At 38.9% G+C, this 23,372-nt stretch overlaps 1 protein-coding gene across 2 annotated transcripts in view; it reads right to left on the bottom strand.

Annotated features, from left to right (window-relative positions):
- Positions 1-9,524: 9,524 nt before the first annotated feature.
- ROS1 (ROS proto-oncogene 1, receptor tyrosine kinase) overlaps positions 9,525-23,372 on the bottom strand; it is a gene marked incomplete at its 5' end in the record, with an annotated part of 117,138 nt that continues 103,290 nt past the window's right edge. For both annotated transcript variants that reach the window (XM_080805488.1, XM_080805487.1), the window contains 2 exons: positions 9,525-13,741; positions 22,193-22,356. In XM_080805488.1, coding sequence (XP_080661614.1) covers positions 13,431-13,741; positions 22,193-22,356 — 475 coding nt within the window. In that variant the 3' untranslated portion in view covers positions 9,525-13,430. The remainder of the gene's footprint in view (positions 13,742-22,192; positions 22,357-23,372) is intronic.

Raw genomic sequence — 23,372 nt, 5'->3', positions numbered from 1 at the left:
GAAGGTACCCAATGATTATGCTGCATCAGATGTGACAGCACTCGTAATAACTGATGTTGATTGTTTCTCGGGCACTGGTCTGAGGGCTTTGTATGCAGGTTAACTCATTTAAGTCTCACAGCAATTCCATGTGCATTTATTATAACAATCCCCTTCTTACCCATGAGATGACCGAGGCTCTCAGGGGAGAAATAATTTGCCTGGTCCACAGCCAGTGAGTGGCAGAGCCAGGACGCCAACCCAGGCCACCTGCATGCAGAGACTGTGCTGTTACCCACCACACAGGCTGCTTGACCTCTTCTGATTCATCTTGGGAGGCTCAACTTTGGGTTTACTTTCTCCAGCACAGTAGATGAAGAAGGACCGGGAAAGAGGCAGGGCAGCAAAGGCTGACATACCACAGACCTTACGGAATCCCCGGTCTCCAAGGAACTATCATAGGACATTTTCACACCTCTTCATCAAATGATACTATCTATAGACCATTCAGTCAGATGCACATTTCCATTCTTCTCCAGGAGGGAATTATTACTGCTTCTCTTATTAATTCATTTCAGTATTTAGCAGACTTCACTGCCCTGAAGCTCTTCACACCCAGCCAACTGAGTGGTGTAAGAGTTAGCCTGAGGTTTGGACACTGAAGCAATAACTAAAATTAACTCTGGACTTCTCAGTGGATTTTTTTAATCCATGTTCCATTGGCACGGATCACTAGTATATACCAGCATAAATAAAATGCATTAAGTCCCAGCTCGCTTTGGAGAATTTGCCGCTGAGTATGCCATTGAAGAAGAAAGCACGTGGTGTGTTCTTTGCAGGACATTGTCTCCAGACAGTCCCCACTGGGAGACACTCTGCCCATGCTCCACTGTGTTAGCACGCACAGGAACTCTGCTCAGAACCCACAGGGAGCACTTGCCCAGCCACAAGGTTCTGACTCCTGAAGCCTCTCCCCTGAGCTGCATCTGACCTGAATATCAGGTTGCAGGTGAGGAGACTCATTCACTGGAACTGGCCTTTGGGTCAGTCCTAACCAGACCATCCAGACTGCTGAGCCGGGCTCCAGCGACCTGGCACACGGGACACTCGGATGACAGCATTTCTCTCCATATTAGACATTCCCCGAGTAGAAACGCAAGATGTCCTAGAACTGTAATGATTCTGTCTGTGTCATAAAAGCATCGGAGAGAACTTGGGTGAATTAAAAATCCTAACAGACATGCTTTAGGCCCCCCAGATTCATGCAAAAAATGAATTCCCATGTCCATCTTGTAATACCCATGAAATGGTGCAGGTTAGAGAAGGCCCTGGTTATTGATAAAAGGACATTCAAGGGAATGAAGGATGACACAGGGAAAGCCCAACATGACGTTTTCACATGTGTTCTATCTGTTTGGAGGGCCTGAGAGAAAAATAAGCTTCTCCTCTACTCAGCCCCACTGGCACTGGTGGCCTCCTCATGCAGTGTTCCCTGTGTGCTTGGCCTCAGCTGAGGGAGAGGTGATGAAAAGGGGAGAGACAGCTCTCCGCCACCAAGTAATCCTCCTGCCGATTGCCCTTTGGCTGAGAACTCAGTCACCCAACTTCAGGGAACTCTATCTGTTCTACTCCTTTAGTTTAAAAGGAGTTGCCATCCTGTCTCATTTCCCCTTTGAAGTTCTATTTCAATGTGTGGCAAATTCTAGCCATGATTTAAGATTGATTTGAGCCTGGATGGGAAGGAAGGCAGAGGTGGTAGAGGTTAGGAGTTGGATCCCCTGAAGGGAAGCTTCTCTTGCCACACTTTCTGTGTTAAGTACTGCTCTTTCTGTGCCCTTTTTACCAGAGGAAACAACTCTTAAGATCAATTTAACCTCCAATTTGTTCAGAATCATAAACCCTGGGTTTAGGTGCAGTCACCCATATGCTTTCTATCAAAATAAACAGGAATTTTTTTTAACACTAAGCGACTAATCACTTTGGGCTTGGAGGAGATAAAAAAAAAAAAGACTTAGACAAACTGCTTTTCATATAAATGCTCTGTCTATAAATTGCATTTTAAATGTAATCCCTACAGTGTCAAAGCATGAAAAGAAAATTGAAAGATATTTGAAAAGACTTTAAAATTAAATGAAACCAAAAAAATAGGATTCCTTTATAAAATTGTCTTAACATTCTGTTGACAAGATGCCTGCAAATAATTTACATTTTGATCATACTTATTAAAGTCCATATTCCATATATTCCACTTTCCTGGCAAGATTTTTAGGATTTATTATTATTCATTATCTATTACATAACCCTAAAATTTAGAGTGAAGGAATAACTGTCCTGAAGGCAGTATCATTATTAGATTTGCTGCATGTACATAATTGAAGTTTTGACATTTACACAAGCAATGGGGTTAAGCAAACATAAATTTCACATTTCTCAACACCAGCTTTCCCTCATCTTTCATGAATAAATGAAACTCTAATAATATAAATATGGTACCTCACAATAGAACCCATCTATAGATCTCTTTCTCTCCTTCTCTCTCTCTATCTCTATCTCTGATGCAAGCCTAAAGGAAAATCAGAGACACGGTGCCTTCAGACAGGCACAGACACAAATGATTATTCTCACTTGACAGACCAACTGTACCGCTCTTTCCTTGTATTTCACTCCAGCCCCAGAGGGCTGGATCAGGAAAGAGACACTTGATAGCTGCTGGTTCCGTGGTTGAAATATTTGTGAAGTTAACGCATAATCTGAAAGCAGAAGCTAATAAATTATAGGGTGCTAATTGGAGCTGGAGTGGAGCTGTCAGTCATGTTCTCCCAAACACAGAGAGACCCTCTTACCCTAAAAAGGCAAAGCAGCCTTCAGGAACAGCTCCCAGTTGTTTGCAGCCTTGACCTGCACTCCAGCAGAAACATGGAGTTCAGGCAGCATGGCCTCTGGCAGAGTCTCCAGAGGTGGTTCTGCTAATCCAAGCTCACTTTAAGAAGAGAGACAGATTCTCTTTGGGGGGAAAGAGCAGAATATTTTTACTAAAGAATTACTGTTTTGAGAAACATACTGTTTACAGAAATAAATATATCGAATTTACTAGAATAATTATTGCTTTGGTAAAACGTTACCCTTTATTTGGAAATTTTCACTTTAAAAAACAAGTTTAACTCAATGAAAGAAAAATCTAAAAGTCTCCACAATACTGTCATGTCTACCTCAAGTTATACTATCTCTCTGAGTTTTCTGATGCACTCTTATGGTACCAATCTCCTCTAGAACAAAGACAAGATGTCCAAATTCCCACTGCCTTACTGGAATTCATTTACTTCCCCCTAGAAAAGCAACAGCAGCATATTTCTTATTCTTTTGTTTTGTTCTTATAAACTCCTAGGACTCTCTGATTCTACTTATCTTCCACTGTGTCAAATGGCTGACGTGACTTTGTTCAAACTATCCTCTTCTGTTCCATTTCCTATCAACACTGTAATTATTACACATGCAATATGTAATTAATACACGCTAGAAAATTTCAGTTAAAGGTAAACCCAATTTTTGGGAAACAAAACTAAAGAGTTAAAATTTTTTGTTTCTTAATCAGTATTTGCATGACTCTGATGACCAAGTTACTAGGCAGAAATTTTTACCCAGCATTTATTTATGGAGTATATGCTTTGGTCTCTATGTGTATTTACAACTAGTAAAATACTCTCATAATTTGGAAATTTCTTTAGCATACTTCAAATAAAAATAGTTCTCACTCTGGAAAAGCAAATCACGTATCTTAAAATTCTACACACACAATGGCTCAAAACAACAATTATATTTGATGGGGATGTCATAAGTTTCTTTTCTGGCTAATTCTCACTGCTACAGGCTTGCCCTTATTTTTGGCAACTCTATAACTGGCCCTGTGCCAATAACAGCACTATCAAGAAGTGGGATGGAAAACAAAAATATATATTTTGTTGTCGTTGCTGTTTATTTTCACTAGGTACAATCTTAGTTCTTTTTTCTTCATCTGCCACATTTTACCCAATATGTAATGCATCCCAGAAAATAATGGATACTTTTTCATCTAGTATCATATAACATTTTTTTTATATTGTACCTGCTTTTTTAATGGAAGTTTCTGATATCTTTGGAAGCACTGCTGAAAAGTTCTGTATTATTAGTGTTATCCCACCTTGCTTGGTGAAGTGTGAAATCCCGTTTTTACTTCCGACAATTTCTCTTCCATACGCAGAAACTGATAGGCATTAACAGACTTTTGGTAAGAAACACAGGGAACGTAGCTTATGATACTCGTTCTTATTCAAAGACTCCTAAAAATAATTTTTTTGCTTGCGTTTTTTTAAAAGAGTAAAAAATGAGTCTCAGGAAATGTCAGATTTATATCCTGAGGGAAAACCAAAATGAAGGTGTATTCATCAGAAATGGTGAGAAGGAAAATTATTCACAATTTTATACTTAACCATTCCAAACTATGTAGTTAACAATAAAAAAAAAAAGCCTTGGTAATACTGATACCTTCATCTAGCATTGCTGTTTGAGGTATCTGGTTATTTGATGTCCAGGGAATGGTGTTATTATAAATAAGACTGAATAATTTAAAAAAAAAAAAACACCTAACTCTAGCTATGCCTCATTCACCACTGATATATAATATTCTTTAGCCCCTTAACTGGATACCAAATACATTGAGGAGGTACCACCAATTATTGTGAAAAACACAGATAAAATATTGCATTAGTGTTTTATATTTTATTATGTGCAAACCAATTTAAAAATATAAGTTGAGCTGAGGTTTGGGTTAAAAGTTAAAAGAAAAACTCTCTGGAAGCCTGCTTTGGTAAAGAAAAATCATCTTATTAAAAGGAGTGGGGAGGGGTTCTCCACTTTTAGTAGGAGGCAGTGAGTGTCAAATATCATTTTCCTGCACTTGTATCCCACTCCTTGTGCTCAAGACATCACTTCAACAATTGGCATCTCTTCCTACATCATCAGTTTGCCCGCTTTGCCGGGTCATTCCCACCAATATAAAACAGCCTGCAATATTCCTGCCTTTAAAAACAAAAAACAAAAATGAACTCTCTTGACCTCTCTCCTTCCAGTTGCTTCTCTGTTTCTTTTAAATGACAAAATGCCTTACAGGAGTCATCTTCTTGCTCTCTCCATTTATGTATCCATTTTCCTTTTATCCTCCCTAATTTAGCTTCCACTAAACACACACTTGTCATGGCCATTGGTTATCTCTGTGTGTCTAAACCCGAGGATCAGTTCTCAGTATTCCTTGTATCTGTCTCATCAGTAGGGGGATACCTCAGTTAAGATCCTCTGATAAGCAGATGCCAAGACACATACTGTGTACTGGCAGCCTTACCAATATGTTCTAGTAAAGATACTACATCTGGCAGAGCAACTGAATTACAGTTCTATTTGGTTTAACTCATGGTATGCAAGTCATTCTCTGGGATCCATGCAGTTTCTGAAGGACCTCCGGTGAATTAAACAGAGATATGATTGAAGTCATGAACCCTACAACGTTTAGCTCTTTAATGATGGCACTAACCATTGTCCTAAAACCCCGGGGTTTTAATGTTATGGTTGACTTTGTTTTGACATGCTTAGGGGAGAGGAAGGAGGAGGGCAACAATTTCAGATGTTTACACTTGGCCTGACACCTGTTAAGGAGAGAAGGGACAATTGGCGGGGAAGAGCTTCAGATTACAGTGCAGTTCTGGGAAAGTCTCAGCTAGACCAAAAGGGAGCCTCCAAGTCAAAATGGCCTGTTAGTAGCCAATAATATCCACTCGGGTAGGAATGGCCCATTTCTAGTACCTCTTTGCATTCAGTCATTGGCAGGAAATGGCCCAAGGGAAGCATAACCTGGCATAAATGTCATAGTAGATCTGAAAATACAGCAGCTGGAGATGTCAATTAGCCATGCTCCCCACAGCAGGTGCTCTAGAAAGATGATCTAAACAGCACACCTCCGTGTCCACCACAGGGGACCATACAATTTATAGTCTGAACAAGATCAGTTTTAAGTGTGAAAGGGGCACTGGTAGTAATCCAGGACAAAGACATAAACTGGGACAATCCTGGGCAAAGTGGTATATATGGCTACCTTGCCTGTCAATCATATTTTACACAGTTCATAATTCCATCCTTCTTCAAACATCTTGTTCACTTGGTTTCCAGGATTCTACTCTCTTGGTCTTCATACTGCTTTTCTGAGCCCGCCTTCTCAGTCTTTGCTAGTGTTTCCTTAGCTCCCTAATATCTAAACATGGAGTGACTCTGGCCTCATGCTTCGATGTTCTCTGTTATTTATAGGCAGACCTGGTTGAGCTGAGCCCATCTCATGGGTAGTCTCAGCCTTCTGCCCATATGGAAAACCCTTTAGCCCGAAACCTGGTCCTTCCTCCCTCTCTAAAAGCACACTTAACGTCTCCCCAGAGATATCTAACAACCATCTCAAAACTAATATCCCAGGGATGCCTGGGTGCCTCAGCCAGTTAAACATCCACCTTTGGCTCAGGTCATGATCCCAGGGTCCTGGGATCAAGTCTCACATCAGGCTCCTTGCTCACCGGGGAGTCAGCTTCTCCCTCTACTCCTCCTCCTGCTCATGCTTCCTTTCCATCTCCCTCAAATAAATAAATAAAATCTTTAAAAAAAAAAAACAAAACGAATATCCCAAACTGAAACTTTCATTGCCACCCTGCCTCTCAACATGAATCATCTCTCCTGTCTTCTGCATCTGAGTAAGTGATAACTTCCATTCTTCCCACTGCTCAGGTTAAAATCTTAGTCTTTCTTCTCTCACACCCATACTTAATTTGTCAGCAAAATCTCCCAAAAAACCTCAGAATCAACCACTTTCATCACTTCCACCACTGCTTCACCACTTTCACCGCCAACCCACCATCATCTCTTGCCTGGTTGATTGTAATAAATTCTAGTTGATGTTCTTTCTTCTCCCTCAGCCCCACTCTACTCTCAGGCTCCTCTCCACACAGCTGGAACGATCCTTTCAAAACCCAAGTCACATCATATCTCTTGTTTGTTCAAAACTCTGGTGTTTTCCCGTCATCCTCCTAATAGCCTACAATGGCCCATATGATGTAACTACCACTACCACGCTCCGCTCCTTCAATTTTTTCCTGACCATGGTGCTCTTCCTTTCACAGGCCAGGTATACTTCCATCTCAGAGAGGGCTTTTGAACTTGCTTTTCCTTCTACCACAAATTCATATGACTACTTTTTTCAATTCATTTCAGGTCTTCACTAAATATCTCTTTATCGGTGTGATCTTCCCTGGCTATTGAACATAAAATAACAACAATCCTCACACTCTCTCTCTGTCTCTAGCTATGCCCCATCCCCTGATTCTCATTTCTGTTCATACTCAGCATCCTCTGACACATCATATATATGTTTGTCACTTAGATATATTGAGTAGATATTTTTTAAGTTCTTATTTACAGGAGGAATGTTCTAGATTTGGGGAAGATGGACTAAATATGTAATTTTCTGCATAACGACAAAAAATGAACTTTTCAAAGACAAAAGTGGAAAAGTTAGAATGTGGTCTACAGCAACTATGGAGGTTTGGCTCAGAATTCTTCTGATTTTCTTCTGTCTTGAGTTCCCTCTCCTGTGGAGAGCAGAAAGCTAAAACAAACATTTCCCCAATTCATGTTCAGCTGGTGATCTAAGTTTGACTCAGGTTCTATATCAGACACAATCACATGAGACTTGAAATTTGAACTGAGATAAATGGGATGATGGGCATGTATTTTATCAATAGGTATTATACCAAAGGTGGTATAGTTCTGCAGCCAAACTCTATCTCTGAGGCTTGTTGATTTGGCAGAAATGGCTTCTAGCTACTAGAAAAGGTGGCATCATGTGGGACCCTGAAGCTTCCTAATTTTGCACATGAGGTTTCCTGATTGGAGCACAGTGGTGCTGTTCCAGGACCAATAACTATAGCTAATTTACCAGCTCTGACTGAGGCAGCCCTATATTTATATACATAATAAGGGAAGCCTCCTGATTTGACAAAATCATGGCAGGAGAAGCAGCTCCTTTGGCAGCCCAGTTCTGCAGTATAGACTTGAAAACAGATTCTGGAATTTCACCCTCAGATTTCTATTTAGCCATCTCAGTAATTCTGGAAAGCTATCTGACAGACTATAATAAATTCTTTTATTCAAATTGTCTAGAGTGGAATCTGTTCTCTGCATCAGAATATTGACAAATATGAAACCCCAAAAAGAATATACTGAATACAGAAAAAGATGTTTTTAAAGGGTATTTTTAAGTATATCAAGTAATTGATTGAATAATAATAATTGACCCTGAGAGTGGGTCTCCTGCTGTGACTTCTCTTTTTTTCACTCCCAGTTATTTTCTGCTTCTTCACTCTATTCCTCTCTGTTGCTTTGCCATTCAGAGAAAGGGTAAAAGTAGACTATACAGTCAGCTACAATATCTGCAAGGAAATGTTCTTTTGAAATGCAATGTTATATTTTTAATTTGCATTTTTGACTCTCCTCAATATGGTACAAGATCTCTATTCAAATCAAACTTATTCCCCATTTTATCATCTCTTAGATTTTTCTTAGATTTTTCTTTTCTCTTAGATTTTTCTTTTCCTTAAAAAATTTTTTTTCCTTAAAAAAGTGCTTACTGCTAAACTTGCTTCCTTTGGGTCCTCATTTCCTTTTTTCTTTTGAAAAATTACGTTTTTGTTTAGAAAAAAATTATTCAGTTTCTTTAAGCCTCTCCCATAAAAAAGAATAGTTCACTATCTCTCCTGCTTCCCCAACCCCACCTCTTGTATACAGCAAACAGCAATCTGTTCTCCATATCTGTAAGTCTAGGATTTTTCTCTCTCAATCTCTTTCTTTCTATCATTCTTTTTTAAAGAGTTCACATATAAGAGAGGCCATACAATATTTGTCTTTTTCTGCCTGACTTATTTCACTTAGCATAATGCCCTTGAGGTCAATCCACGGTGTCATAAATAGCAAAATTTCATTCTTTTTATGGCTGAATAAATAGCCCATTGGATATACATACCACAAATTTTTTATCCATTCATCCATTGATGGACATTCACGTCCTTTTTATATCTTGGTTATTTTAAATAAGGCTGCACTGAACAAAGGGGTGCATATACCTTTTCAATTTTTTTTTCTTTTGATAAATACCCACAAGAGAAATTGCTGGATCATATGGTAGTTCTATTTTTAATTTTTTGTGGAACCTTCATGCCCTTTTCCATAGGAGTTGTAATAATTCATATTCCTCTTAACAGTGCACAAGTGTTCCTTTTCTTCCACATCTTTGCCAACACTTGTTAGCTCTTGTCTTTTGATAATGGCCATTCTAGCCAGTGTAAAGTGATATCTCATTGTGGTTTTGAGTTTCATTACCCTGATGAGTAATGATTTTCCATCTTTTCATGTACCTTTTGGCCATCTGTATATGTCTTTGAAAAAAAAAGTCTATTCTGATCTTCTGCCCATTTTTTAAAAAGTTTTTATTTTAATTCCAGTGAGTTAACATACAGTGTTATATTAGTTTCAGGTGTACAATACAGTGATTCAACAATTCCATACATCACCCAGGTTCTCATCACAACAAATGCTCTCCTTAATCCCCACCACCCAGTCTACCCATCCCCCTCCCTCCTCCTCCCTGCTGGTAACCACCAGTTAGTTTATTCTCTATAATTAAGAGTCTGTTTCTTGATTTGTCTCTCTTTCTCTCTCTCTTTTTTTCCCCCTTTGCTTACTTGTTTTGTTTCTTAAATTCCACATATAAGTGAAATCATATGGTATTTGTCTTTCTCTGACTGACTTATTTTGCTTAGCATTATTCCCTCCAACTTCAACCATGTTTTTGTAAATTCATCTGCCCTATTTTTAAAGATTTATTTATGTATTTGAGAGAGAGAGAGAAAGAATGAATGAGCAAGGGGAGGGAGAGAGAATCCCAAGTAGACTGCTGGCTGAGTGGAGCCCGAGGCAGGGCTTGATCTCACAACTCTGAGATTATGACGCGAACTGAAATCAAGAGCTGGATGCTTTGACTGAGGCACCTAGGTGCCCCACTTCTGCCCTTTTTTTTTTTAATCAGTTTTTTTCTAGCTAATGAGTTATATGTGTTTTTTGTATATTTTAGATATTAGCTCCTTATCAGATGTATGATTTGCAATTATTCTCTCCCATTCAGTACGTCGTCTTTTCATTTCGTTGGTTTCCTTTGTTGTGCAGAAGTTTTATAGTTTCATGTAGTTCCATTTGCTTATTTTTGCTTTTGTTGCTTTTGCTTTGGCGTCATATTAAAAAAAAATTATCAATGAGACACGTCAATAAGCTTACTGCCTATGTTTTCTTCTAGGAACTTTATGGTTTCAAGCCTTATATTCAAGTCTCTACTCCACCTTTGCTCATTTTTATATATGAATAAAGGTAGTTGTTGTCCAGTTCCATTCTTTTCCGTGTCGCTGTCCAATTTTCCCAATGCCAATTATTGAAGAAACTGTCCTTTCTCTATTATATGTTCTCGGCTTCTTAGTCATCAGTCAATCAACCATATATGTGTGGCTCTCTGTTCTGTTCTGTTGATCTACATGTCTGTTTTTATGCCAATACCATATTGTTTTAATTACTGTAGCTTTGTAATATAGCTTGAAATCAAGAAGCATGATGCTTCCAGATTTGTCTTTTTCAAGATTTCTTTGGTTATTTGGGGTTCTGTGGCTTCATGCAAATTTTAGAATTGTTTATTCCATTTCTGTGAAAAATACTGTTAAAATTTTGATAGGGATTGCATTGAATCTATATATTGCTTCAGGGAGTATGGATATTTTAACAATATTAATTATTCCAATCCATAAGTACAGAACATCTTTTCATTTATTTGTGTCTTCTTCAGTTTCATTAATGCCTTATAGTTTTAAATATATAGGTCTTTCACCTCCTTAGCTGAATTTGCACCTAGTTATCTTACTCTCCTTGAGCAATTATAAATGAGATTTACTTAACTTCTCTTTCTAATAGTTTGTTATTAATGTAAAAAACACAACATATTTTTGTGTATTGATTTTTGTATCCTGCAACATTGTTGAATTTGTTTATTTGTTCTAACAGTATTTTGATGGAGTGTTTAGTGTTTTCTATATATAATATCATGTCAACTGCGAACAGTGACAGTTTTACTCATTCCTTTCCAATTTAGGTGTCTTTTATTTCTTTCTTTCTTTCTTTCTCTTTCTTTTTTTTTTTTTTTTTTTGCCTAATTGCTCTGGCTAAGACATCCAACACTATGTTGAACAGAAGTGGTAAGAATGGGCATCCTTGTCTTGTTCCTGATCTTAGAGGAAAAGTTTTCGGCTTTTCACCACTGAGTATGATGTTAACTGTGGGCTGGTTATAAATTACCTTTGTTATGTTGAGGTACATTCCCTCTATACTCACTCTGTTGTGAGTTTTTATCATAAATGGATGTTGACTTTTGTCAAATACTTTTTGTGCATCTATTCATATCCTTACGTGATTTTTATCCTCCATTTTGTTAATGTTGTGTATCACATTGACTGATTTGTGGATATTGAAACATCCTTGTATCTCTGGAATAAGTTCCACTCCATCATAGTGTAAGATACTTTTAGTGTATTATCATATATATTTTTGCTTCTTTATTATGTCTTTTCCCCCACTCGGAATGCTAGAATGTAACCTCCACCAAGGAAGAGACTTTATTACTCCATTGCTAGTGCCTGTAACAATGCTTGCTATATGACAAGCACTCAAAAAATATTTACTGAATGAGTGAATGAATGAATAGGTGTATCTATAAGGGAGCAGTAAACTATAGCATATCCACCCTAAGAAATTTTAGGTAGCCATTAGATACATTCCTGAAGGCCATTCTGAGGATAAAAGTGGGTTTGACACAGGGAAGAAACTGATAGTGGTAAAATAAATTATTGCCACCCCTAGCATATGCTCTCCATAATTTCAAGGGCCTCTAGAATTTCAGGCCTGTCCTAGTCCATTAGAAGCCTGTGGTAGGTGTGTCTGAGTGGTGGGGGTCACATGCCTGCCTTCTTGCTGCAAGAGGTCTTGGGGGAAGCAAATGGAACGTAGTTCCCACCCAGGAGATAAAGGTGGAGGAATTCCCCAGCATGGCAAGGGACATCATACGCTGGGCTATCGAAAAGAATGATAAATGCCCATTAGAACCTCAGAAGATCAGAGAGAAAATATCTCACCTCGTTCCGTGGAATCACAGATGTAGCAGAGGCCACATCCTTGGGGCCTGTCCCTCACAGAACTCACACATTGGATTTGCCTGGGTCCCTCACCAGGCAGCCAACCATCAGTGCAACCTCTCAGGCAATAAGCAAGTTAAAAAATGAACCAAATTATCCCCGGTACCAATGGATACGTGATCCTCTTCCAGGAGTAGTTTTTAGATAATTATATAATCAAGGAATTTTCTCTACCTAGCAAACATCCTGTCTACTGCAACTGATAACATACAGAATGCTTTCATTAGCATTGCTCTTAGAGCAACTGAGGCAATCAGATTTAAATGAGTGACTGCAAAAACATCATTGGCTTTATATCAGAGGGTTTCTTCAAAGAAAATTTTTTAATAGATCCCATTTAGATATCTATTATTTCATGTAGGTGCTAAACATCAGAGAGCTTAAATTAGCATCATATCATCTTCTATATTTAGTTTTAAGGAGAATTGATACTAAATGTAATCTTAAGTATTTCATGTATAGACAGATAAGGCAAATGAAAACAACCTTTATATTAGCTAATTTCCATTGCAGCACACAAGTCACAGAGCGATTTTTACATAACCCAAAGTCTATGGAATGCTAAACTTTAGGACTTAGAGCTCTCTTCATGGCCCTATTTTCAGTATGATTGAAGCTGCTCTTCCAAGCTTCCAAAATACAAAATACTTTAGGGTAGTCCTTAAAGACAGTATTTTATTGCAGTAATAGCATTCCAAATGATTTCCATGTCCTAAGTGCTGGTTCCTTCTGTACATAGCTCTTTTGTCTCTCACCATCTAACCAAGATGCTTCTAGCACAGCCCAGACTGAAGGGTGGGCAATGGACTAAGGGGCCTGGGTGGGGGTGGGGCAGTTTCCCTTCCAGAGTCTTGGGTCTTCCTAAGCTTTCCAAATGTTTAGTGGTTTACTTGGGAACTCTGCTGAAGGTTAAGCAGTTGTTATGGGGACGGTCACAACTGAAATCAAATGGCTCTTCAAACCAAGAATTCAGGAATTCAGGAACTTTCCAGTGTTAATTTGGATCATAGACTACCATCACATCTATCATCCTACTAGAGTTTTCTTTCAGTAACTACTTAATGGGAGGGTTTATCTCAACTCTGCATTTCCCAAACAGAGCTATTAATCAGACCCAGCTCTATATCCACTGTGAGTGAGACGGGCATAGTTCAGGCCTTCGGGCTTGCCAGGAGGGCAGTAAGCCACTTGTTTTTCTTGGCAGAGATCTTTGTCCGCATGTGGTTCCTTCTCTTCTTTCCTCAGACCACAAGATTCAGATTCCTTGGAGCCTAGAGGACCCTCAGAATTTTCTTCACCTTGGCTACATCCTGTAGCAAGTACCATATAGTTTAACCCTTCTTGGTTCTTGGTTTCCATTAAGGCTATTGACATCACGTCACCTGAATTCAAACAGATCGCACTGCCATCTTCATCTGTGAAAAAAATGTAAAAGTTATACTGGTATCTATTTGACTTTCTGTATCTCTAATATCCAGGCTGTATAAGAATTATAAAAACACCAACCATATATAGTAGTTCAGCAAACATTTATGAGGACCACCAGAGAATACAAAGATAAACAAGATATGCTCCTTGTCTTTGAGGCTACTCTAGTCTAGTAGGGGAGAAAAACATTACTATGGAAGACAACATGTGCTGTATGTAATAAAGGAATATGTAAAATGTGGGAGAGAGCAGAGACAATAATTCTGCCATAACTGAACAGGTCACAGCCTTAGGGATAGGAATTAAGGGGTTTACAATGGCCCCTTTTGTCTAAAGTGCTTACCTTTTAGTCCCACCAGCTAAAACATCCACCTTGAAAGATATATCCTTTTTGATTAATTTAATCATCTATTAAGATATTCCTTGGATGCTTAACACATCCCAGGCCGGGTTCCAAGTATTGATGAGAAAACAATGAACAAAGCAAAGTTGTTCTTCTTTGGAGTTTACATTCTAATGAGGGGAGACAGACAATAAACTAGTAGCCAACTAAGTCTGTGTTACGTGGCGATGAGTGGCAGCAAAAGGGGGCAAGAAAATAATGGTGCGGGTGGAAGGGGGTTGCTACTTCAGAGGAAATGTCAGCGAAGTCCTTTCTAATGAGGCAAATTGCAAGTAGAGACCTGAGCTAAGTGAGAGAATTCAACACATGGATATCTGAGGAAAAACATTTAGGGAAAAGAGAACAGTGAGAACAAGGACCCCAAGGCAGGAGCGCACTGAGTGTGAATTGGTATGGCTGGTCCCCCTCAGCTGTCTAATCTCCCTGGGTCACGTCGCATTAGTACTACTTAGCAAATAAGTAAACTAGCATGCTTATGACCTCATAAGGCCGATAGGGAATGGGTAGGCCTGGAAAGTTTTGATGACAAAGTTGAGTTGAGGGAGAATGAAAATGACATGAAATATAATAACAGTGATTATTATTGTTGTTGTTTACACGGAGAACATACTATGTGCCAGGTACTGTTCTAACCTATATACATACATTAACTCATTCCTCGATTAAGTAGATGCTAGTATTATCCCCATTTAACAGTTGGGGAAACTGAGGCACAGAGGGGTTAAGTAATTTGCTCAAGGTCATATAGTTATAATTAAACCCAGACTGTGTCCCCATATTCACCCTCCCCAGTGGGAGGGCAGAGCTGCTGTGCTCTGTGAGGAGCCAAGTAGGTAGGCAGTGTGCCCTAAAGAAGTCCTTGAAAGGCATAGGCTCTGGACACTCATGTTTGGGGCCAGAGTGACAGCAGAAAAATGCGCAGCCAGAGGGTAACCAGCCTTCTTCACAATTAAGCTCACATTATTTTGTCTTTCTCTATTTAAAGACTGACCTTTTTACATAGGAAAGTAGAAGAATTCTTGCTGAAACCTAATAGCAGAGCTTCTGAAACATTTCACAAAATTCTAGGTAATCAAAAGGGACAAATGCACAATATAAGCATAAATATATAAATGTATATTATGGGGATTGTTTCTTGGTAATCACTGTTTTCCAATTGCTGAGTGTTATTACCTAGATGAAAAATTTATGATTAGAAATATTACTGTTTAGTGGTTTACTTGGGAATTACTGCTCTTTCAAAATGATTATTTCACAAATCAGAAAAATTTCAGTCAACAGAGGGCGGCCCTTCCTTTGTCTCCATCATTCTTCCAACAAGAAGCATCCAAATGTGTGTCACTAAGAAAGGTGAGGTTGGCTGTGCTGCCAACCTTCTGCCCTTAGTCCTGATGTACACCCAGGTTGGGTTTCTTTGGAACGAATTTAAATGGAAATATGGGGAAAAGAAACAACTTCAAAGGACTGAGCAAGACATCACTGTAGCTATTTTTTGCCAGTGGAATTTAATGATATGCCTGAACTTCAAAGCTTATTTTATTGTAAAAGCCTGTGAACCACTGGCCTTGCTCTGTCTTATGAGGTGAGCATTTGTTTGCTGACCTTCCCACACTGTGGAAGGACAAGATGGCGGAGCAACAGACTCAGCCTCTTGGCCATCATTTCGTGTTCCTCTTTGTCATTCAAACATCATGAAAGTCCACTGAAAACCACATGGATAGTCACGTAGTGTTATAATCTACCCCATAGAAATCAGATGCCAACCTTAGTTAATGCCTAAGTGCTGAATATCTTTGGAAGTGTCCTGCTGTTAGGATTAACATGGACTAAGTCAACATGGACTAAGAGCCATTGAAACACCCATAAGCACAGTTTTCTATATACGATGATAGCAATCAACATCAAAAGGTGATAGGAAGAAATAAGATAATTGACTTGAAATAGTCCAGGGCCCCAGATTATTGAGGAAATTAGGATGTTCCTGAAAAGGCTTAAAGAAATTAGGCTAAAGGAAAGTTGAGAAAATGTCAAAACTTAAATCTACAATAAAGGTGTAGCTACTCTTATTATCAGCAGCTTCACTTTCATACCTTTAATCATTAAATAACATATTTGGAAAAGTTCTACCCATATGTGATTTTAATTTTTTTTCCTCTTGTTGAGTTATTTGGAAAAAACCTTTTACACAAGGCAGATAAATTCTTTTTATTAACTCTGGCACCGTAGGTCAAAGGAAAATCATTAGCTAACTACTTCATTGGTTTAGAGTACTTAGAGTAATATTTAGTAACTTGACCCTGGCAAGATTTCAGCAATTAGTACATCTCCTTATTGCATAAAGAACTTAAAAGAGACAGTGGGAAGGAGGGTGTTTTGTTTGTTTATTTTTGTTTAAAACTGACAAGAAAGCCTGCAGGTCAGCCCTGAAGGCAGAGATCCTGAACAAAGCTACCATGTGCTCAGCAACCCTTTCTTTAAGAGGGAAATATTAAAATAAAGACTTCCAAGCAAGACAGGGTATTTACAGACGAGACATATGCCGGCTGACTGGCTATGTTTAGAACAGCAGAGGAGCATTTAGATTTGTTTCCTGTAGAACTCTCTGGGACTGATGAGGTGATGTTTACAAAAATGTTGGGATGAAGTCACTGGGATATTTTTACTAGATGCCCAGATATGTTACTAATCTCTCCCTATCCCCGCTCTACCCCATTAGGTCAGTAGGACCATAAGATAAGCATGGTATTATTGCTCCCTGTAATCCTAATGCCCACCATCTCCTGGCTTTTTTTTTTTTTCTTTCAAAAAAAGTCTTTCCAATGACTTTTTTACCTTCTTATGTATCTCCAGTAATAACAGTCAAGACAGACATCTCACTGCTTTGCTAAATACGGCCACCAGCCTGCAGAGCAGTAAACTATTATTAAACACATTCTCACTTATTAAAAAAGTAATTAAGTTTAGGCTCCCCTTGAAGGGACTGTTTTATGATTTCTATCCTTTGCAAATATGCCAATTCTGCCTGCCAGTCTGTTTCTTCTCCTCTGCCCCTTTTGTCCAGTCACATCTCAACAATCAAGATTTTTAGTGACTTCCCTATCTCTTTCCATTCCTTACCTTCAGGATTTACATTCACTATAAATAACAGAGTGTGAATTTCTCTTTTATTAAAATTGAATTTCTGTCATGGCCCAGAATTTCTTGTTGCTCTCTAAATTATCAGAGTTTGACTGTATTACCTGTTAAACTTTCTGCATCTTATTCTGCACGTTTGTCTGCTTCACTATTTTTTTACTATTATTTAGAATTTTATTCAGTCTGCCAAAAACTTGGCACCTAAATGACCAGGGTATCTTTTCTAAGGTCAGGGTATCTTTTCTAACAAGCCAGAAGTAATAAGTTCTTTCACTATCCCTAGCTGCACAGCACACTATTAACAACAAATTGGGGAAAGTGTGTGGGTATTTTCCTTACAACAGCCATGTTTCTTTGAAGGCTGAGAGCAGAAGCCATGCTCCAGGCATACTAGGACAGAAGCCATACTCCAGCCCCGCCTCAGCAGTGTGGCCACTGGGAAATTGCTAAATCTCAGTCTTCTCATCTGTAAAATGGTGATATAATAATACCCGTGTCATAGGGCTATGGTCAGTATTTAATGAGTTAACCCACATAGCACACAAATGGCACATAAAAAAAGGGCTACAATAAGATTATCTGGACTGGAGAGCATTATGCTGAGTGAAATAAGTCAATCAGAAAGAGACAATTATCATATGGTTTCACTCATGTGTGGAATTAAGAAATAGTGCAGAGAATCTTAGGTGAAGGGAGGGAAAACTGAATGGGAAGCCATCAGAGAGGGAGATAAACCATGAGAGACCCTACTATGGGACACAAACTGAGGGTTGCTAGAGGGGAGGTGAATGGGGGGATGGGGTAACTGGTGATGGGCATTAAGAAGGGCACGTGATGTGATGAGCACTGGGCATCTGAAACTAATGATGTACTATTTGTTGGTTAATTGAAGTTTAATTTTAAAAAGATAAGAAAAATAAACAAAAACCATTCACAAAAAGGGTTTATTCTCAGGACACCTGGGTGGCCCAGTGGCTTAAGGCCTCTGCCTTTGGCTCAGGTCATGATCCCAGGGTCCTGGGATTGAGCCCTGCATCGGGCTCTCTGCTCAGCGGGGAGCCTGCTTCCCTTCCTCTCTCTCTGCCTGCCTCTCTGCCTACTTGTGATCTCTGTCTGTCAAATAAATAAATAAAATCTTTTTTTAAAAAGGGTTTTATTCTCTATATTTAATGTGAGCATTTGTTTGTTACTCATCTCAGTCTCACAGATGAACTAGGTAATGCAACATAGTAAAAAGTTTTCTTAAGGGTTCATAGAAACTTCTGGTAGGGGCTACGGTAAAGGTCAACTCTCAGGTCCTTTTGAACTCCTTATGACAGCCTCTGTGATTTTTATAAAGTGTCTGAACACATTAGAAGTAAAGGACTCCATAAGCAAAGAGAGAGATTTTAAAACGCAATACACGCCAACTGTAAGATCCTTGCATCCCCCTGGAGCTCTTTACCTCTGCAGCATTTGACCACTCCTTCCTTCATGAACCTCTCTCCTTTGGATTTGACAATACTCTCTTATGACCTTCCTGTCCCTTTCTGGCTTCTCCTCTCTGTGCCGCCATCTTTCTTTGCCAGTCCCCAACATCTTAACTGTTCTCTAGGTCCGAGCCACCATTCACTCTTTTTATTCTGTACACTCTAATTGACTGACCTCATCTACACCCTTGACTTCAACTACCTATATTTAGAGGACAGACCTTCCAACTGAATATCAGGCTTCTCCACTTAGCCCATAGCCTGCTTAAATCAAACCTGTGCAAAGCTGTTCTTCCTCCAATGCCCCCCATCTCTGGGAAGAGCAACACTTTCACCCAGTTTCACAAATCACTAAGATTCACCATTGTCTCCTCTCTCTGTCACTCAGATATCAAATCCTACAACAGCTACCTCTGGGCTTCATTCCTTCCTCTCTATACCTGTTACCATTCATTAATTCAACTTTCATCAATTTTCATTTTTTTAACCTGAATTTTTCTGTATGACTACTCTACCTCCAGTTCCCTCCCTTGCCATCTCCCACCCTCATGTGTGATAAACTACATGCGGATCCATATACACCCCATTCTTTATTATACCCTGCCTTTCTACATACTGTGCCTCTGTCCTGAAATATTGTTTTTCTCACCTCCCTGCAAAACTGAGCTTGGAAGTTACCTCTCCCCAGTGGCTTTCATTGACTCTCTGACATATGATATGGACTTGGCATCCTTCCTCTGGACTTCCACAGTACATGGCAAGTGAAAATGCCTCCTACTCCCTGAAGAAGATAAAGCATAAAATCATCTGCTCCCCAAACCCTTACACATCAGCTCACTTATCAGAAAAAAGATAGCATAGAACTGACCAGAGAATCTACTTCCCACTCGGTCCTCTAGATTACATCAACTTTATCTCTGAATCCAGCCAATATGTATATAAAATACATAAATGAATATTTGTAAATGGTTGTAAATGCATGTTAAATATCTAAAAGCATATAACCAAGTTGCTAACTATGGCTAGCACTGGAGAGTAAGGACAGAGAGGAAGTAGGAGACTTTTGCCTTTTATTCTGTTTAGATAATCCTGTATGTTTTTAACCATAAACATAAATTACATTCACAACAAAGATCTTTAAAATGTAGATACTGTTATAAAATAACATAACAAGAGCAGTTACTGAGATTAATTATTGGGAAAGTTTGAAAGAAAACTGGAAAGAAATCAGGAGTCATTTTTATGATTGATGTCAAATAACATAGAAACTTTTAAAGGCTTTAAAAAAAGATAATAATTGAGCTTAATTTTATAAGGTCTGCAAAAGGGACAGTCACAAATTCGAATCAGGGTCTTCTCAGTTAAGTACTGCTTACAGAGGTAGGAGCAGTGATTTAGTAAGAAAAACATGCTTTCAACACCAGGCAAGCAAAGCTACACTCTGCTTGCCATTCATGTGTCTACACAGTGGGCTCTACCCAGTTACTGCCATTTATCTATTTTAGGAACAAAAGATTTCCTTTTACGTATTGGTAAACAACCCCGGATTGTGGCTTCTCTCAAGTTTCCCTATGTGAGGTTATCACAAATAAGAACCAGACCAAGAGGAACAGATTCAAATGGTTTCAACAGAATAACAGGGACAGAGATGCAGTCCTGTGACAAGGACAGCCAATAAAAGCAGTGCTTACCATTAAATTTTACATACAAAATTAAAGAAACTGACTCTAATTGCTCAAAGGAAAGAAATATTCTTGCCTCCTCTTTTTTTTCTTAAAACAGCCTAAGAGAACACATTAAATTTAGGTGCTTAACACTATGCCTTGCAACTAGTCAATAACTGCTGAAATAATTGTTTAAAACTTTTATCAAAATTCCATTTAGAGAAATACATTAAGTAAATGCTTAGAAAATGAGAAGGACTCAATAGTATCTAGAATGGCTTCTGGTCTGCTTTTCCTTATCCTGTGTGATCTTCACACAGGCACGGATATGCACAGAACCCTCCCAAATGATGGGGCCGCTGCCCCGGTTGGCACTCCTCAGGGCTCAGCCCGTGGCACTGGGAACCAGCAGAGTTCCGCAACGGGCAGGCAGGTGGAGCCAGTGTGGGACAATTACCAAGGCTTACCTGATGAGGGCCCCGAGACGTGCTCAAGACAAGCACAGCCCTCTCCAGTCTGTCACTTATTGCTCATTTCAAGAAGCCAAATGATCCATGTTATTTCCATGCATGTCATGGAGTCTCAGTTACCCCCAATTCATATTCAGATATACCCCTTGCAAGACAAACAGGTGTCCATCCTGTGCTGTGTGTTCTTCCCTGCTATTAGTCAAGAGCATTGCTCCAGGCAAGGGTCTCACTCCGCACTCCGCGACGGCCGGCAGCCTCACCATCAGTCACTGACTTCGGAGAGATTCTGACTTGTGGTCTATCTTGCCAGCTTCCCTTCTGAGCAAAAGTGTCTGCATTCACAAAGGACCCTGGGAACTTATAATAGCCAGACAGAATGCTAGAGCAGCTAGAACTGGATCATTTTAGAATTCATTTTTCTACAGCCAAGTAGGCCAATGTATTATAAATCTGACTTTGGAAATGAATTAAGTGACTACTTGGTTTTAATTTCATTTTGTACTTTTCGTTGAACTCAAAACCATTAGTCTGCCCGTCATAGTAGAAAGCTTCCAGAAGATTATCGCCTTATTTACCAAATTACTGAAGTTGTGGTCTCAGACTAGACCTTAACAAGGCGTGAGCCACTCCAAAAATCATGGCAAAATTACTCAGCAGTTAGACACATGATTAGATATATACATAGCAACACAGATGGCTCTTAAAAACAGTGCTCAGTGAGAAAGAAAAGAAGCTTTACAAATGCAGCAGCATCTGTGTGTCCAAAACGATACACATTTTGCAGCAAAACATGCAAATAAAAAGATACACATTAAAGGCATTAGAATGGTTGCCTGGCCAGAGGAGCAAGGAAATAGAACAGGAGAAAAACATGGAGATAAAGGGACTAAACAAACAAACAAGGGAGAAGCCCCGCATAGACCAGTGATCATAATGTACCACCGACTAACCGTCTGTAATTAACTCGGCTCTGCACTTGAGGTTGAAACTAGTATGAGGGGTGGAGGGAAAGGAGAACAGATCTCATGAAAACAGTCTAACACATTAATTCTCCTCCTTACTACCTCAGATGATAAATCCAGGGGCCATATCACTATTCTTCTTTTTAAATTTAGTGTACAACTCAAAATAATTTCCAAAGAGGAGTACAACGAGGGCTTCATTATTATGAAGATGGTGCTAATATATTATTCTTCTGATTTACCATAAAATGTCTTCTATGTATATCCCGTTTTTAACCTCTTCAATTCACACTGGAGAGAAAAACCAGAAAATTCTGAAAAAGAACCAAACTTACCTTCAAAGCCTTCATTTATGACTCCACTGCGGTCTGCTTCTTCCCTGCATTGAGAAATACTATTTAAGGAAACATTTCTGAATAACTGAAGCTGGTCTTGGATTTTGTGGAAAGCAGGTCTTTGGTCAGGTTCTTGAGCCCAGCACTGGGTCAACAAATTCCACCTGGATACATAAATGGTGATTGGAGATCATTAGGCAACCAGGACTGATAGTCCATGGAAGGTCATTTTAGAAGGCAACACATTTGACTTATCACCAGTTTTCCATAATTAATATAAATAAAACAGAACAAAATCTTTGGTTTCTAATTTAATAGTGCCTTGCAATATTACTAACTTTGTTACATTACACCTTTCTTTTGAAAAGCTATTTCTTTGGAAAAGCTATTATTTGTAACAGTTATTAAACCAAATAAATAAATAGAATGCTTGGAAAATTATTGCTCAACACATAAGGGAACTAACAGCTATAAAAATTACTGAAGACTAGGAAGATTTTACATTCACACATGTCAAGCAAAATCTAAGATTACTCCAAGCCACATAGATCCTAAGTGTCAGAACCCAGAGTATCATTATACTGTCAGATGAAGTAAGAGACTCAGTTTCCTCAGACAGTAATAGCTGGCTTGTTAAACATTATTTTTTCCTTAACAGTTGTCTAAGAAATGTCTGTGTAGCACTCTTAACTGTGTTCATCCATTCAGCAAAGATTTATCGGACACTTATTATATACCAGCAGTATATCAACAGCTCACGATGTAACAGTGTGGCTCCTGTCCTCACAGGGAGATATATACAGTAAATGTAAGAAGGCAACAAAAATTTACCCTACTAACACTCCTATGAACAGGAAAAAATATAGCTCTTTTATACTGTCTGCTACTAACTAGGTCTTTCTTAGAGTCCCCACCCAAAAAAAAAAAGTTAATTCATTAAGTACAATACAGCTTAAAACCTGGTAGAATTCAATATTTTAAATAATCTTTTTAAGTAATGCTCAGTCTTTTCTGCTTAATAACTCAATCTCTGTTTGTAGGCTATTCCTACTCTCTCTGTTCTCTTCTACAAGATGGTGGCAGCATATCTTTTGGGTGAAAGTCTTATGTGACTTATAATGGCACAGCAAAGAACACTTTGGACCCCACTGTGCCATCCAGATCTTTGCTTCTATCAGAG

The sequence above is a fragment of the Martes martes genome (genome assembly GCF_963455335.1).
Source record: "Martes martes genome assembly, chromosome: 6".
NCBI classification, from domain to species: Eukaryota; Metazoa; Chordata; class Mammalia; order Carnivora; family Mustelidae; genus Martes; species Martes martes.
This window is presented reverse-complemented; position numbering and strand designations above follow the sequence as displayed.